An 18031-nucleotide genomic window follows, 5' to 3' on the forward strand; every position below is an offset into this window, starting at 1 on the left:
TAACATTCAAGATTTCTACGAATTAATATTACAAATGAAACACAGCAAATGTGATGGTAAGTCTTACGCGCAACTCAAGGCAGAAAAGCCTATTTGTAAACAAAATGAAACAAAAAATCTGCGGCGTGGGGCCCTGTAGTCTAGCTACTCGGGAGGCTGAGGCAAGAGAATCGCCTAAGCCCAGTTGTTGGAGGTTGCTATGAACTGTGTGACACCAGGCACTACTGAGGGCAATAAAGTGAGACTCTGCCTCTACCCAAAAAAAAAAAAAAAAATCTGAGTCAAATATATCTATATTGATAAATGTTCTCTGCGGTTTCCCGCTCTGTTCTCATTAAGTATTTTTGTTTGATCTTGCTTAGGAAATTCGTGAAAGGTTGGTATTGTGATTGTTAAATATTTCCCAAGAATGAATAAAGCAATTTCCAACTTACCTTGATGAGCTGGAAATAACTTTAGTGCTCTTGGATGATAAGTTTATTTTCCAGAGTTTATGCATAAAAGGAAGTCTTGAAATTCTTACATACGATACCGTTTTCCAATTTATTTATTAAGTATATTTAAACCATAGCATGCAATGCCTTAAAGAAAATTTACCAGACTTTAAATGCTTGAGACCTTATATTTTGTCAGCGGGGAGTAATTAGCAGAGGGGCCCCAGGCCATAAGGCAGTAGAGTTGGGTTGGGAGGAAGAGAGGGTGGAGCCGGGTTGCCCAGGGTCTGGGTTAGTTTGTATAGGTTACATTCTGAAAGAGAAAAGGTCAGCACAGGAATTTGGTGGTTCCTTGTTATACGAAGATGAACGTACGAGCTCTAGGGGACCTCCAGATTGTGCACGGACCCCAAGATTTCTTCTCCTCTGCAAGCTCCTAGGTGGCCGGGGGTTAGGATGGAGGAGGCGGGGCGGATGCCAGCGGTCCTTCCCCGCTCCCTCCGCATCCCGGTCTGGAGGCCGGTATGGCCGCACCCACCCTGGGTAAATTTCCGGAGGGCTGGAGCCGGGCGGGAGGACTCTGCTGGGTTGTGCAAATGGGATTCTGCGGAAGCTGACATTAAAGGGATACGCAAATTCAGCGTGGTAGCCCCCGCGGCTTACCCGCAGCTATTTTTAATCCTAAGCCAAGGTCACTCTTTAATACTGGGCCGTAGCCTGAGCTGGGGCGTCGCGCTGCCGGGTTACTGCGGCCAGGGCCGGAGAGAGGGGGCGCAGGGGGCGAGACGGGGGTCACGCGGAACCCCCGGGTGGCGGAGTCGGCACCTGGCCGGCGGGCGCCTGATAGCCGAGTCGGCAGCGAGGCAGGGCGGCGTCCCCGGCGCCGAGGGGGGGCCGCGCGGCGCGGGCGGGCGGGGGGATTCGCGGTGGGCGCGGGCGCGGCGCTGCTGCAAAGCCTGGAGGCGCTGCGGCGCGAGTGCGTCACGTCGGCGGAGGGCACGGTGGTCTGCGGCCGACCCGCCACACGGAGCCGGGCGCGCGGGCCGAGGGGGAGGCGGGTGCACCCGCCCGGGCGGCGGCGAGCGGCGCGGCTCCGGACCGGCCGTGGGTAGCCAGCGAGGAGCCGCGGGCTCCATTCATTCGCGCGGCTCCGCCTCCTTTCCCGGGCTCTGGTGGCTCTTCCGAGGTGAGTGTGTTGCCCATTCCGGGCGGGGGCCGCGGGGTGAGGCCGAGGGTGCCGCGTCTCCGGGCGGCTACGCGAGCCGCCAGCTGTGGGCGGCCGGCGCGGACTGGGCCCGGCAGGCCTGGGGGCGCGTGGCCAGCTGGCGGCGGCCGGCAGGGCCCGCAGGGGCGTGAGGCGCCCCCAGGTGCGCTGGCCCCGGCGTCGGCGCCACCATTTTGTGTGAGGGAATGCCTCGGTCTTCCCTAGCTCGGCTGCCGGCGCGTTCCGTGTCGCGGCTGCAGCTGGCGGAGCCCACTGCCTCCCACTTCCCCACCTGGAGCCCTGGCGTTTTCGCCGATTGCTTTGGCCTGGTGAAAAGCCGACCTGGTGAGGTGTAGAACTTTGGTGTTTAGACTCGGTTCAACTAAGCAGGTGGCCTCCAGAGATGCTGTGATCATTTCCTTCCCTTTAACTACTTTTGGAATAGGTATTGTACGCATTCTCCCTCTTTTAGAATTCAGGTCGTTGCAATTTTATTATAATTCTTCCTCAGCTGTGCATTATGCAGTTTTCCAGAGGTCTGTGTTATACCTCAGGAGATGGAAGGATGAAGCCTAGAGCCCAGGGTTCAGGGGTCTGGATTACATTTACTCCCCTTATGTCCTTGGGGAGAAATAATGAAGCATCTCAGTCGCTTTTCAGCTTCTGGGAATTGGCGTGGATGGAATGGCAGGAGCTGATTCTAAGAGAACCACCTGATGCAGGTCACCTTCTCCCTGAGGGAGATTTTTTCGGAATCTGAATTAAAATGTGCGTAAGGATTTTTGTGGGGGTTGGAACTGGAGGGACAGGTTGCTAAAAGATGACGCCAAGGAAAAGTTTTAATTGTGATTCAGGACGGTTACACTGTCATTTTCAAGGTTCCCGAGAATTTGCTATTTCATATTAATTTGTTGATTCCTCGCAGACGTGCTGCTTACGTACCGAGTAGATTATACCCCATGCCATTTGTGTCTTATCACTGCATCACGGACAGGAATTAAAATCTGGAATGGTGGTTGTTGCATAATACATACATTCGAGCCCTGGCGGGAATTCACTTGAGTGGATCTGGGTTTGGTGTGCCATGTGTTTTTATTTTTTAGTTTTTTTGCACATCTTAGGGTGTACGGGTAATTTTTGCAAACTATTTTTTGTTATTCTACTATGAAGTATTTACAAAAGGAAAGCCTTTTAGTGACTCATTTGGACCAGATGATAATTTTTATTTTTTTGCTTTTGCTTATTTTGGGGAGAAGGAGGCAGAGAATGAGATGGTGAGAAGCACCTGGAAAAAAGTCCATTTGTGATAAGGCTTCGAGTATAAACAAAGGTAAAATAATCTGTCACAGAAAGCTTATAGCTGTCACAGGGGACCCTTTATGATGAGGATCACTGTGGGGAATTTAAAAATAGCTTATATGAGTAGCAGCAGTAACCTTTCGCATGAGTGATCATAAGTTAAGGTATATTGACCTGTGGATTTTAGGTTTTAAAAAGGTTTCACATTAGTCTGACCTTTGAAATAGTATTCAAATCATTACAAATGGTTTGTATGATTTCTTTAATAGAAATGAAATATACATCAAACAAAGGACTTAACTCTGATTTGGAGAAAACAAAATATTTAATAATTAAATGCTTTTGAGAGTAAAATTACCATGTTGTTCTCTTCATTAGACCTTTCTGTTTAGTTGAAGACTCACCTGCTAATTCTATCTGCCAACAAGTGATTCCATATCATGGACTGTCTCTACTAGAAATTTCGTGTTCCCTAATGACGTGTTTTTACCATAGAGGGGATTATGGAGGCAAAAGGGACTTTTGACATTTAGAGGCCAGTCTTGGTTTAAGGAATTTAAGTGAGGGAAATTGCCTATCAGGGATTGCAGATGACCTGTCTGGACCTGTCCTACGCCCATGGAGAGTGAGATTGCTTCTTCTGTTAATTCAGCAGTGAATCAAAAACAACCCTTACACCTTTTACATTGATTATGTAATACGCAAGTCAGAGAGGTTCACTGAATTGGTACAGCTGTTTCTTTGACTCCAGTTTGGAAGTGATCTTGATTTGCTCTTTAACGTAGCTTTGAGATTTTGAGCATTATTTTACTAATGATTGAGAAATTGAAAAAAAAATCTATATTGTATATTAGCTCCCACTTGAGTAACTCTTTTTGTTGCAGTTTTTTCTTTTTAAGCCTTAAGCATGTTATGTTCAGTCATCTGCCTAAAAATGCAAAAAGATTACTCTTTGGGCGGCGCCTGTGGCTCAGTCAGTAGGGCGCCAGCCCCATATACCGAGGGTGGCGGGTTCGGACCCAGCCCCGGCCAAACTGCAACCAGAAAATAGCCGGGCATTGTGGCGGGCGCCTGTAGTCCCAGCTACTCGGGAGGCTGAGGCAAGAGAATCGCTTAAGCCCAGGAGTTGGAGGTTGCTGTGAGCTGTGTGAGGCCACAGCACTCTACCGAGGGCCATAAAGTGAGACTCTGTCTCTACAAAAAAAAAAAAAAATTACTTTTAAAAGGTAACTAGAATGTAAGAGAATCAGATATTCACGTCGAGGTTCAAAAAATATATCTGTCAAAGATTTTGTAGAAAGGATTGTTCGTTGAGTAGGAAGTTAAACATCTTTATATTCCTTCCATTTCTAAGATTTTATGATTTTTTTTTAATGATTTCTATTTATTTATTTTTGAGACTGAGTCTCATTATGTTGTCCTCAGTATCCACACTGTAGAGAGCTGGAGCATCGCAGCTCACAGCAACCTCAAACTCTTGGGCTTAAGTAATTCTCTTGCGGGCGGTGCCTGTGGCTCAAGGAGTAGGGCACCGGTCCCATGTGCTGCAGGTGGCGGGTTCAAACCCAGCCCCGGCCAAAAAACCACAAAAAAAAAAGTAATTCTCTTGCCTCAACCTCCCAAATAGCTGGGAGTACAGGTGCCCACCACAACACCCAGCTGTTTCTTGTTGCAGTTGTCAAACTGGCCTGGGCTGTGTTCGAACCCGCCACTTTTGGTGTATGTGCCTGGTGCTATAACCACTGTGCTATGGGTGCCGAGCCTTTTTATGATTTTTTTTTTTTTTTTTTGGTTTTTGGCCGGGGCTAGGTTTGAACCCGCCACCTCCGGCATATGGGACGGGTGCCCTACTCCTTGAGCCACAGGCGCCGCCCCTTTTTATGATTTTTAAATGGAAAAAAGGAATTACATGATTATTGTGTGTGATGATGTTCTCTTCACATGTCGTTAAGCTTTGTGTATTTAGCTGTAATTTAAGTTAAAATTTTGTATTCTTCTTTGGAAGTAGGTGTATTTCACAATTCTTTTGATGATAATAGAATTACTCAAGGTGGAATTTATTAAGGAAGAGGTGTGATAATTTAAAGATAAATAGGGAAAAGCTGATAATTTATAAAGACATCATGCAAATAAGATTCATGGAGTTTTAAAGTTGGTGTATTATACCTTCAGGTTTATGTGCTCTGTATAGGGAACTGTTCGTCTATGCTAACCTATTCTTTGGGCTACCTAGGCTTCATGTACTTCAGTTTTTTAAAGAATATCATATTGCTTAGTAGTTCTAGTAAGATGTTAGTTTTAGGTTAAACTAAAGGCTGCTTTCATTTATTCAATAATTATCTGTTGTGTATGTTGTAGAACACAAATGGGCCCTACCCTCTTGAAGTCTATAATGAACTGGTTGTGTATTAAAATGTTAAAGTTACCTTAAAACCTAAGTGTATAAAGATTTTTGAAAATAAGTGTTGGGAACAAATCAATTTATAAATTGCAATTTTTTTTTTTTTTTTTTTTTTTAATTTTTTGAGACGAGTCTCACTCTGTTGCTCAGGTTAGAGTGCTATAGCCTCAGCCTGGCTCACAGCAACGTCAAACTCCTAGGCTCAAGTGATCCTCCTGCCTCAGCCTCGCGAGAATGGGACTTCAGGTGCCCACTACAATGCCTGGCTAGTTTTTCTATTTTTAGTAGAGATGGAGTCTTGAACTTCCAAGCTCAGGCAATCCACCTGTCTTGACCTCTCAAAGTGCTAGATTAGAGGTGTGACCTCCTGTGCCCGGCCACTAAATTGCAATTTAAAAAAAAGCGCCAAATTGCATGTTAGCACATTTTATTTTTTATTTTTTTTGCAGTTTTTGGCTGGGGCTGGGTTTGAACTGGCCACCTCCGGTATATGGGGCCAGTGCCCTACTCCTTTGAGCCACAGGTGCCGCCTGTTTTTTTTTTTTTTTTAAGAGACAGAGTCTTACTTTGTCATTCTCAGTAGAATGCCGTGACATCACAGGTCACAGGAACCTCTAGCTCCTGGGCTTAAGCGATTCTCTTGCCTCAGCCTGCTGAGTAGCTGGGACTACAGGCGCCTGCTACAACACCTGGCTATTTTTTTGTTGCACTTTGGCCAGGGCTGGGTTTGAACCCACCACCCTCGGTATATGGGGCTGGCACCCTACTCGCTGAGCCACAGGCGCCACCCAGCACATTTTATTTTTAACTTCTACAGTGTTGACATAGTTTAATTTGAAAAATTCATTCCAGTAGTGCTTATTTGTATAACCTGAGCCAGGCACTGGGGACAAAAACTTAAATGTGCAGATGGATCTAGAAATTCTTTTTTTTTTTGAAGTTTTTGGCTGGGGCTGGGTTTGAACCCGCCACCTCTGGCATATGGGGCTGGCACCGCCCATCTAGAAATTCTGTCTTGACAGTGAGACAGATAGTAAGCAGATAATTCTGTCCTGTGAAAGGAGCACACAGAGGGAGGGGTGCATTAATTCTGTCTGAATGAGATGAGTCTGGAAGGGCTTTACATATTCAATGACAGTTGCACTTGGTCTTGAACAATGGATGAATGAGAATTTACCAGATGTTTTTGGTGGTGTGGGACATCTCGTGAAATAGAGTTATAACAGGTCCTGATCTGAAAAGTGAGTTCTACTGAGTTGGTCTAGCCAGGTCCCATGATGGACTGGGGCCTGATTCTGAATGGGTTTGTATGTATTTTGGTCCATGGTGATGGGGAGCCTGTCATGGATTTTAGAAGGAAAGAGTTAATGGAATGGAGTTCTCTTTTCTCTTCTCTCTCCTCTTTTTTTTTTTTTTTAAAGGAAGATCATTCCAGTAGCAGTTTAAAGACTAGATTGGTATAAAGAAAATATAGTAAGACCTCCATAGTTGACCACCTCCCTCCATTGGCCACCTCCATAATTTGACCTAATTTTCAATGACTAGACATGCACCACATGTATACATCAGTACAGTAGGCCTAGTTCTTTATGTTGACCACCTCCATCTGTTGACAGGATGAGATTCTTGAGTAAGAGCATGTGGAGTAGCCAAGGCTTATACTTAGGTGAAGTATTAGGGATCAAAATGTTAAAGGGTCCTTAGAGTCTAAATGCACAGAGATTTTTGAAATATGAATTGCGAACAACTTAATTTTTTAGATTGCCTTTTTTTTTTTTCTTTTTAAGACAGAGGGTCTCCCTCTGTTGCTCAGGCTGGAGTGCAGTGGCATGATTAGCTCAAGTCATCCTCCTGCCTCAGCCTCCCACCTAACCCTCCTAAGCTGGAACTGCAAATATGCCACCACATCTGTCTGATTTAAAAAAAAATTTTTTTTGAGACAAAGTCTCACTATGTCACCCTGGGTAGAGTGCTGTGGCATCACAGCTCATGGCAACCTCAAACTCGTGGGCTCAAGCAATTCTCTTGCCTCAGACTCCCAAGTAGCTGGGACTACAGGCACCTACCACAATGCCTGGCTATTTTTTTGTTGTTGTTGTTGTTGCAGTTGTCATTATTGTTTAGCTGGCCCAGGCCAGGTTTGAACCTGCCAGCCTAGGAGTATGTGGCTGGCGCCCTACCCACTGAGCTACGGTGCTGTCTAAAAATTTTTGGTAGAGACCCCGTCTGGCTATGTTGCTCAGGCTGGTCTTGAACTTAGGGCCACTAGTGATCCTGCCACCTCACCCTCCTACCAGTATAGGTATTAGTCACCACGTTTGGCCCTTGCTTTTTTTTTCTGAAGCCCTAGATTACATATGGGGAAACCCCTGTGTTTATGGGTTAGGTAGGCAGGAGGGGTGTTCCTGAGGAGGAAAAGAAACTAAGACGAGTTTAGAGCAGTGTTTTTCAAACTTTTTTTATATCACAGCACCCTTGAACCTATAGTTAAACTTCTGTGGCACTCTTAAATAATGTTGATTAAGAAAAAGGCTTGGGGGCGGCGCCTGTGGCTCAAGGAGTAGGGCGCCGGTCCCATATGCCAGAGGTGGCGGGTTTAAACCCAGCCCTGGCCAAAAAAACCAAAAAAAAAAAAAAAAAAAAAGGCTTGGCACTGGTAGCAAGTGGTTAAGGCGTTGGCCACATACACCCAAACTGGCAGGTTCGAACCCAGCCCAGACTATCTAAATGACAATGACAGCGGCAACAAAAAATAGCTGGTGTTGTGGTGGGCGCCTGTAGTCCTAGCTACTTGGGAAGCTGAGGCTCCTAAAATCCTCTCACAGGGCACCTGTTGAAAGTCACTGGTTTAGAGAGTATGTTGTCCTGGGTGTCAAGGAAGGAGATAAATTTTTTTTTTTTTTTTGAGACCCTCAAGCTGTCACCCTGGGTAGAGTGCTGTAGCATCACAGCTCACAGCAACCTCCAACTCCTGGGCTCAAGCGATTCTCCTGCCTCAAGTAGCTGGGACTACAGGCGCCCGCCACAATGCCTGGTTTTTTGGTTGCAGCCATCATTGTTGTTTGGTGGGCCGGGCTGGATTTGAACCTGCCAGCTCAGGTATATGTGGCTGGTACCTTAGCTGCTTGAGGCACCAAGCCAGAATTTTTTTTTTTTTTTTTTTTTTGAGACAGTCTCACTTGGTCAACCTCGGTAGAGTGCCTTAGCTTCGTAGTTCATGGCAACCTCAGACTCTTGGGCTCAAGTGATTCTCTTGTCTCAGCCTCCCAAGTAGCTGGGACTACGGGTGCCTGCCACAACGCCCACGCTATTTTTAGAGACTGGGGTCTTGCTGTATTTCAGGCTGGTCTTGAACCTGTGAGCTCAGGTGATCTACCCACTTCAGTCTCCCAGAGTGCTGGGATTACAGGTGTGAGTCACCTTGCCTGGTTAAGGAGAGAAATTTTTAAGTGGCAGAAGGCGGTCAGTGGGTCTGGTTTGTCATAAGGTCAAGAGGAGTGAGAATGAAAATAATCAATTGAATTTGGGACTTGGAAGGTTATTGGAGGCCTTAAGAGAAATAGTAGGTGTATTAGGTCTGGGTCATGCCTGTAATCCTAGCACTGTGGGAGGTCTAGGCTGGAGGTTTGCTTGAGCCTAGGAGTTTGAGGTTGCTGGGAGCTAAGGGCATGGCACTAGTGTGGGTGTCAGAGTAAGACTTTGTCTAAAAAAAAAAGGAAAAAAAATCCTGATATTTTATAGTCTAAGATCTTTTATACGTGTGCACCAGCACTTTCAAATTTGGATCCACCTCCGATGTGCCTGATGAATTTATTCTGATACTTAAGTTAACAGTAGTTATTATTCCGTATAGTTCAACAATTTAAGCCAAGGTTTGAACATTGACATTGCTGTTTCTAGATGCCTGACTTTCGTTAAGGTATTTAATCTTCCTGAGCCTCAGGTTTCCTCATCTGTGAGGAAGAAGAAAAGATATACTTCATCTACATGTGGTAAAGTATAGGTACAATGACTTGAGTTGATAGCATTCTGGTCAAAAATTGAGAAAACCTTCTGCTTTTGTTATTTGTGTATTAATGTAGGGGAAATGTACACTTTGTTGTTTTTTTTTTTTTTGGCCGGGGCTGGGTTTGAACCCATCACCTGCGGTATATGGGCCTGGCGCCCTACTCCTTTGAGCCACAGGGACCGCCCTTTGTTTTTTTTTTTTTTTTTTTTTTGAGACAGAATTTCACTATGTTGTGCTCCGTAGAGTGCCATGGCTTCACAGGTCACAGCAACCTCCAACTCTTGAACTTAAGTGATTCTTTTGCCTCAGACTCCCAAGGAGCTGAGACTACAGGTGCCTGCCACAAAGCCTGGCTTTTCTTTGTTTCAGTTGTCATTGTTTAGCTGGCTCAGGGCCAGGTTTGAACCTCAGCCTCCCTACCTACTGAGCTATGGGTGTGCTAGAAATGTACACTTTTGAAACATTGAAAATAATTCCCTTTAGCCCCCTTTATGGCTTCTGAGGATCTCTAAGTAAGTGCCTATTTTCTGGCCAGGCCTGGTGTCTCAACTCTATATAACCTTAGCCTTTTGGGAAGCTGAGGCAGGAGGATCAGTTGAGGCCAGGAATTGGAGACTAGCCTGAGCAATATAGTGAGACTTTGGCTCTACCAAAAATAAGAACAATTAAAAAGAAATAAAACTAAAAAAACAAAAAAAGGAAAAAGAACAATTAGCTGGGAGGGTTGTGCTGCTCTGTAGTCCCTGCTACTTGGGAGGCTTAGGCAGGAGGATTCCTGGAAGCAGCAGTGAGCTTTGATTGAACCACTGTGCGCTCTCTATTCCTGGGTGACAGAGTGAGACCCTGTTTCTTGAAGAAAAAGACAAAAGGATCAGATCTAAAATTAGAAGACAACAGGTGCCCTGTCTTTTGTTTTTTGGAGACAGGATCTGCTCCCATTGCCCAGACTTAAAGGCAGTGGCAGCATTATAGCTCACTGCAACCTCAAACTCCTGGGCTCAAGTGATTCTCCTGCTTCAGCCTCCAGCGTACCTGGGACTATAGGTACACACCACCACACTCATCTCATTCTTCAAATTTTTTGTAGAAGCTAGTTAGTCCAGGTTGCCTTCAAACTCCAGGCCTCAAGCAATCCTCTGACTTTAGCCTCTCAAAATTCAGGGATTACAGACATCAGCCGCCATGCTGGTCCCTGGTCTTGCTTTCTGTTATTTATATTCATGAGTAGAAAATACAGCTAAATTTAGTAAAAAGTACTCAAATATTAGATGTCTTGATATTTGGCTTTGGAATATAATACATACCTAAAAGTACTTGAAATTAATTTCAAATCATGGAAGAAGAAATTAAAATGATTCTAAGTAGATTTTGGAGAATATTAACTTTTTGTATCTGAGTAGAATCTAATAATGCAGGAAAAAGCATGGTTTTACTTTATAAAATGATTCATATAATTCTATATATGATTGACCACTGAGTTGAAGTCTGTGGACCCTTAGTCCTCCTTTCCAGAACTCTCTGATACTGGTTTGAATCAAGCCAAGTGGAAGTTATTATGCCAATGAGAATCCTCACCATGGGCAGAGAAGAGTTTCTCTTGTCCTTTGTTGGAAACATACCAGCTGTAAGTAACAGTATTTGACCAGCTAGTTGGCTGGTCTGTGTTTTTATACCATATTGTTCATTTGTGGACATTGTTGGAAAATCTAAGTTAAATTTTACTTTTTAGAGATATGCAAAGTTCTCATTTCATCTGCATATTGATTCTTCAAATATAGTTTTCTTGCTTCCCTTCTCCAGCAAGAATTATTTTTCCTAATTGTTTCTGTTCCTCATCTGCTGTACCATGGTTTCAAGATTGTTTGTCATTCAATGCTTCCATTAGAAGCATTCCAGTTTTTTAGTGTGGTTTTTTTTTAAAATGTGCCCATCAAAGTAGAATAAAACACTGCAGATGCTGTCTGATGCATGAAAAATACAGCCATACTTTTCTATCCCTGAATCTGGACAGTTACATATATAATCTTTATAATGAAGACTTATTCCAAAGTTATTTTGCCTTGACTTAAAAAAAAAAGACCAACTTGGTTCATATTGAATCAGTATAATCTGAATTTCATGGTCTTATTTGTCTCTGTCCTTTGACAGCGGATAATTAAAAACTACAGGTGTCCCAAAGGTTGCCCTGAAGTTGCCATACATAGGGAAAATGGGCAATTGCAGCTGAATGTCCCTTTATTGACAAAATAGCCATTACAAAATTTTACAAACAAGTGGCCAACACACAGAGAAAATTTTGTAAATATTCAGTAAAATCTTGTAATTCTGTGTGTATTGGCTGCCTCTGTGTAAAATTTTGTAATGGATAGTTTGTCAATAAAGGGACATTTAGCTGTAATTTTCCATTTTCCCTATGTATGGTGACTTTTGGGACACCTTGTATAAAGCAACTTAGTGAATTTCATTTTTTCCTTCGCTCTATTTTGCTGTTACCTGGTGTTTTTTTTTTTTTTTTTTTTGACCTGGGCTGGGTTTGAACCCACCACTTCTGGCATATGGGGCCAGTGCCCTACTCCTTGGAGCCACAGGCGCCGCCTGGAGTTACCTGTTAAAGAAATATTTGTTAGGCCTTTGTCAGTTTTTGTTTCATTTTTACTTATTAAAAATAAATCTAACTCCTAAGAAGTGACTGAATGATATGGTGGTTATATAACATTTGTATTACATTTAAACACATCTTGTATTATATTTGTCTTTTGTCTTGACAAAAGCCACTTCGGCCACCGGTTACACTCTCTTGAGACAGATTGCCTGGGTTCAGAGCTGGACTCTTTCCACTTTCTGATATGTGACCTTGGGCAGCTTACTTCACCTGTCCATACCTGAGGCTCCTCATTTGGGAAATGTGTACAGGAATACCTGCTTCAGGGGATCATTTTGAGGAGTAAGTTAGATGTGTGTAGGGTGTTTAGCATAATGCCAGAGGCAAGGTAAGCAATCAGTAAATGGTGGTTCTCTTATCAGAAAACACATTCTGAATTTTAAAAAAAGAACATAAATGAAATTTTGAGGCTATTACTCCTTTCTAAGTCAACACCTTTCTTCCTAGCTTCTATCTCCAAATAAGCTATTATAGCTTTAAAAGCCTTTTTTGGATATAGTATAAGGTCTTGCTCTGTCACCCAGGCTGGTGTGTAGTGGCATCATCTTAGCAGTTGCAAACTCCTGTGCTCAAGTGATCCTTCTGCTTTAGCCTCCTGAGTAATTGGAACTATAGGCACGTGTCACTATGCCCAACAAATTTTTTTTTTTTTTTTTTTTTTTTTTTTTGAGACAGAGCCTCAAGCCGTCGCCCTGGTTAGGGTGTGGTGGCATCACAGCTCACAGCGACCTCCAACTCCTGGGCTTAAGCAATTCTCTTGCCTCACCCTCTCAAGTAGCTGGGACTACAGGCGCTTGCCACCAACATCCGGCTATTTTTTGGTTGTAGTTGTCATTGTTTGGCAGGCCTGGGCTGGTTTTGAACCCTTCAGCTCTGGTGTATGTGGCTGGCACCTTAGGTGCTTGAACTATAAACGCTGAGCCTGCCCAGCTAATTATTTTTTTTTGTAGAGACAGAGTCTCACTGTACCCCCCTCGGGTAGAGTGCGGTGGCGTCACACGGCTCACAGCAACCTCTAACTCGTGGGCTTACGCGATTCTCTTGCCTCAGCCTCCCAAGCAGCTGGGACTACAGGCGCCTGCCACAATGCCTGGCTATTTTTTTGTTTCAGTTTGGCCGGGGCTGGGCCTGAACCCTCCACCCTCGGCATATGGGGCCGGCGCCCCTGCCCAGCTAATTTTTAATTTTTTGTAGAGACAGGTTCTTGCTGTATTGCCTAGATTGGCCTCAAGTGTTCTCCCTACCTCTGCTTACCAAAGTGTGGGGATTATAGGCGTGAGCAATCTTGCCTGGTCTGTAAGCACTTTGAAGGGAAAAAGCAATTAGTATCCTTTAAGTTATTAATTAGAAGATCTATCAGAAGTCCTTCAGGGCGGCGTCTGTGGCTCAAGGAGTAGGGCGCCGGTCCCATATGCCAGACGTGGCGGGTTCAAACCTATCCCCCGCCAAAAACCACAAAAAAAAAAAAAAAAAAAGTCCTTCAGTGGTGGCGCTCATAGCTCAGTGGGTAGGGCGCTGGCTACATACAGAGAGGCTGGTGGGTTCGAACCTGGCCAGGGCCAGCTAAAACAACAATGACAAGTGCAACAACAACAACAAAAGCCTGTAGTCCCAGCTGCTTGGGAGGCTGAGGCTAGAGAATGGCTTAAGCCCAAGAATTTGAGGTTGCTGTGATGCCATGGCACCGTATCCAGGGCAATAGCTTGAGACTGTCTTCAAAAAGAAAAAAGAAAGAAAATAGAAGTCATTCATTCCATCCACACTTTTTACTTGTCTGGAAAAAATAGATTATGCCTCCCTGTAATTCTGGACCTAGTAGGATAGAAGAATGAAAAATGAACCACATTAGTATGTGTTTTGTTATGTGGTAAGTATATTAAAAGAATTATGCATGCGATAGAAGAATGAAAAATGAACCACATTAGTATGTGTTTTGTTATGTGGTAAGTATATTAAAAGAATTATGCATGCACAAAGTACTTGCCATAGCATTCCTATACTTGTCTCCCTTCATTTCTTTCTGTCAATCCATCCTACACAGACCTGCCAGATAAATTGTTTTATTTAAAGCATAGCCCTGCTCAAGGTCCCTTAATGGCCTTCCTGTTATATACCAAACAAAATCCAAATTCTTCAGTTTGGGATTCTTGGCCTGCTGTATTCTGTCCTCGATTTATTTTCCTAGTATTTCTACCACCATTTGTCCTTTCATCCCCTAATTCTCTTGGTAAATGCAACTATTTGCCATTCTTAGTATGCTTTTGTCTTACATTTAAAAGCACATCCTTCCTTTTTGAGGGCCTACCCCTGTATCTCTGCCTGTTGAAAGACCACCTATTGCTTTTCTTTTTATTTATTTTTATTTTTAATTTTTACATATACATGTGTTTATTAGGTTTCCATTTTTTTTGCCTTCACAAAATTAAAAAGGCTTAAAATTTAATAACAATAACAATGTTTAAGATAAGGACTAGAAACAAAAACCTCATAAAGGACGAATGAACATAAATATATTCAGAAAAGGAATCAGACAATTGCTACATCGAAATATTAAGCAATAGTAATAATAATGCAAAGAAAGTAACATTCACATTGCGAAATAAGAGTATGTCGGGCGGTGCCTGTGGCTCAAAGGAGTAGGGCGCTGGACCCATATACTGGAGGTGGTAGGTTCGAACCTGGCCCCTGCCAAAAACTGCAAAAAAAAAAAAAAAAAAGTGTCTATTACAGAATGCTTTGACTCTGAGATTCAGTATTGAGTAATCAGTTAACTTTTTTTTTTAAGTATATAAAAATAGACAACTCATATTTATAAATAAAAGTAAAAGATAATTTCAAAAAACAAATCATGCCAAATCTTATAGACAATAGAAAAAGAAGAAATACTTCAAAATCATACTACTTGATCTGGGTATACCTTATATTTTTTTTTTTTTGTAGAGACAGAGTGTCACTTTATGCCCTTCGGGTAGAGTGCCATGGCATCACACAGCTCACAGCAACTTCCAACTCCTGGGCTTAAGCGATTCTCTTGCCTCAGCCTCCCGAGTAGCTGGGACGACAGGAGCCCGCCACCATGCCCAGCTATTTTTTGGTTGCAGTTCAGCCGGGGCCGGGTTTGAACCCGCCACCCTCGGTATGTGAGGCCGGCGCCTTACCGACTGAGCCACAGGCGCCGCCCCTGGGTATACCTTATATTAAAATTGGAGAAACGGGCAGCACCTGTGGCTCAAAGGAGTAGGGCACCGGCCTCGTATACTGGAGGTGGTGGGTTCAAGCCCAGTCCCAGCAAAAAACTGCAAAAAAAAAAAAAAAAAAAATTGGAGAGAGTATATTATTATAAAGGGGAAATTACAAACACATGTCAACTTGTAAATGAGGATGCAATATCCTAAATAACATGCTGTGAGGTATGAAGCCAGGGCACTCTACATAGGGTGATAGAGTGAGACTGTCTCGAAAAAAAAAAAAAAAAAAAAAAAAAAAGAAGGTTTTGCTTTCTATTTGAAATAAGATGAGGCAGTATCTTACTGCTCTGTTACCTACAAACTTACAGGCAATTCTCTCCCCTTTGTAATTAAGGATTTTTCCTTTCCCAGAGGACAGAAAAGGATTGCTGAACAGTGTTGAGGCCCATCTGAGATTTTTGATAGTTGGAGCAGTCTGTTCAGCTATTTTATTTTTATGGTACTGAAAAACTCAACTCTCAGAATGGAAAAGGTGAGTGGTTGGGTGAATCTAGAATTCAGGGCTTTGTGTAGGGCAGGTAGGATAGATGAATAAGAGATTAGTATGGTTAAGAGATCAGCTGAGCTGACCTAGTGTCGGACCTAGGTTAGTTAGGGAAGAAAATGGAGTTAGGGAGAAAAAAGAAAAAGGAGGAATCAAGAGAGGAATTGTAATGAGGTTCAGAAAGAGGCTTTCTGTATAAAAGGTTGAGAGTTTCTGATTGTGTTGCCTGGATACCTAACCTATTCTTGTGTTGGAGAAACAATCATGAGAGGTAGGTTTATGACTTGGATTGATTGGGATAATGATGTTTTTGTCTGAGAATTCTTTCAGCTCTAAAATGTCCTTAACTCTTTCTGGATTTGCCTCTCCCTCTAAAGCCCTGAATAGCAATAACCTATAAGAGTCATGAAATAATTTAGGAACTGAACACATAGAATATGTTCTTTTATTATATAATTTTTTCTTTTCTTTCTTTCTTTTTTTTTTTTGTTAAAGACAGAATCTCATTCTGTTGCCCCAGGCTAGAGTGCTGTGAGATCAGTCTAGCTCACAGCAACCTCCAACTCCTGGGTTTAAGCATTCCTCCTGCTTCAGCCTCCCGAGGAACTGAGACTAGGTGCTCACCTGGACACCAAGCCTTTTTTTTTCTATTTTTGGTAGAGACAGGGTCTTCTTGGTTAGGCTGGTCTTGAATTTCTGAGCTCAAGTGATCTTCTGGTGTTGGCTTCTAAGTGCTAGGATTACAGGCCTGAGCCACCATGCCTGGCTCCATTTTTTTTTTTTCTTTTTAAAATTTTGGAATACTATAGAGGTATGCACATTTTAGTTACACAAAGTTGTAAGTGTGCCCTTTACCCAAAATATGTTCATTGCACCAGTTAGGCATGAATTTATCCCTCTTCTCTGCTTCCCCCTACTTAATTTCCTTTGAGTTCTACTTGCATAAGTGCACATAAGTGTTGATTGGCTAGTTCCAATTTGGTATTGGTTACACAGGGTGTTTGTTTCTCCAGTCCTGGGATGCTTCATTAGGAACATGGTCTCTAATTCCATCCAGGTTGTTACAGAAGATCACCATCTTTGTTACACTAGATCACCATCTTTGTTACACTAGATCACCATCTTTTTTATGGCTGAATAAGTATATTCTATGGTATACATACATTGATGTAGTAATGGGCACTTGGGTTGTTTCCACAGTTTTGCAGTTGTGAATTGTGCTGCTATAAACATCTGAGTGCAAGTGTTCTTTTGATAAAATCTCTTTTTCCCTTTGGGTAAATACCTAGTAGGGGGATTGCTAGATCAAAAGGCAGGTCTATTTTTAGTTCTTTACCTCTCTTGTGCACTAATTTTTAGAGTATTGTTGACATCTGGTGGTTAACAATAAACAGGGAAAATGCAGAATAATAGAAATTTGTTTTCTAACTCTTTTTTTATATTTTTCTTGTTAGGAGCATTCATTCTTTCAAATAGTTATGTAATTTTTCAGGAAAAAGGGATGATATTATTAAACGATAGAATGTAGCAGATGCTGATGGGCATCTTAGAACTCTTATGTAAGAGGTCTTGGTATTATCTTTTAATACATGTTAGCCAGGATTAATGAGCATACCATTTGCTTAATTTATAAATTAATTTGGACACTTTTTACACTTCACTGTCCATTCTGTGTCAGTTTTTTTTGATGAGTTAGTTCGCTTAAGGCTACATTAAGCTTTCTCATTCATGTAGAATCTAGTTAGGCCTTTTGGTTTATCATGGGCAGAGCATGAAGTACTTGACAGAATTTGATCTGACAGCTTTACAGTTATGTAACATGGAATAGAAGCTTAAAAACAACAAAAAAAGAGGGAGAAGCAAGGAATTTATCATAGCAACCTGTATTTCTCTCGAGAACTTTACCACTCTCATCCTCTGCCTGTTTAAACTGTAGCAGAACCACAAAAGGCTGGTAATTTACATAGTCTTAAATTAACCAAGATTTACAAAAACAATTATGAGCATTTAGAGGTGAAAAGGTCTTTAGGATTATCCTGTCCAGTTACATCACATTACCAATGAGAATACAGAAGCCTAAAGAGGGTAAGTAACTTGCCTATAGACATACAACTAGCTGGTGGCAGAGACCCCAGAACAAGATCATATAATTCTACCAGTGCTTTTTCTGGCAAAATGTGTGAATGAAATATTTGATAATGTAATTACAGTATTTTTACAAAAGGAAATTTTATATAACCGGGACAAAAACTATGATATTTGAATTTTCATATTGAATACAATTGATTAC

The 18031-nt window shown here is 42.6% G+C and overlaps 1 protein-coding gene across 6 annotated transcripts in view; it reads left to right on the forward strand.

Moving 5' to 3' along the window:
• The first annotated feature begins 750 nt into the window (after positions 1–750).
• The window catches only part of FAM169A (family with sequence similarity 169 member A), an 86976-nt gene continuing 69695 nt past the window's right edge, over positions 751–18031 (forward strand). For 3 of the 6 annotated variants that reach the window (XM_053588591.1, XM_053588629.1, XM_053588595.1), the window contains exon 1: positions 751–977. In XM_053588591.1, the coding sequence (XP_053444566.1) occupies positions 891–977 (87 nt within the window). In that variant the 5' untranslated portion in view covers positions 751–890. Of the gene's footprint in view, positions 978–1451; positions 1621–1849; positions 1984–2860; positions 2969–18031 lie in introns of those variants that run through there. The other 3 variants (XM_053588603.1, XM_053588621.1, XM_053588611.1) reach the window with 3 other exon arrangements.

The sequence above is a fragment of the Nycticebus coucang genome, chromosome 1 (genome assembly GCF_027406575.1).
Source record: "Nycticebus coucang isolate mNycCou1 chromosome 1, mNycCou1.pri, whole genome shotgun sequence".
Taxonomy (NCBI): Eukaryota; Metazoa; Chordata; class Mammalia; order Primates; family Lorisidae; genus Nycticebus; species Nycticebus coucang.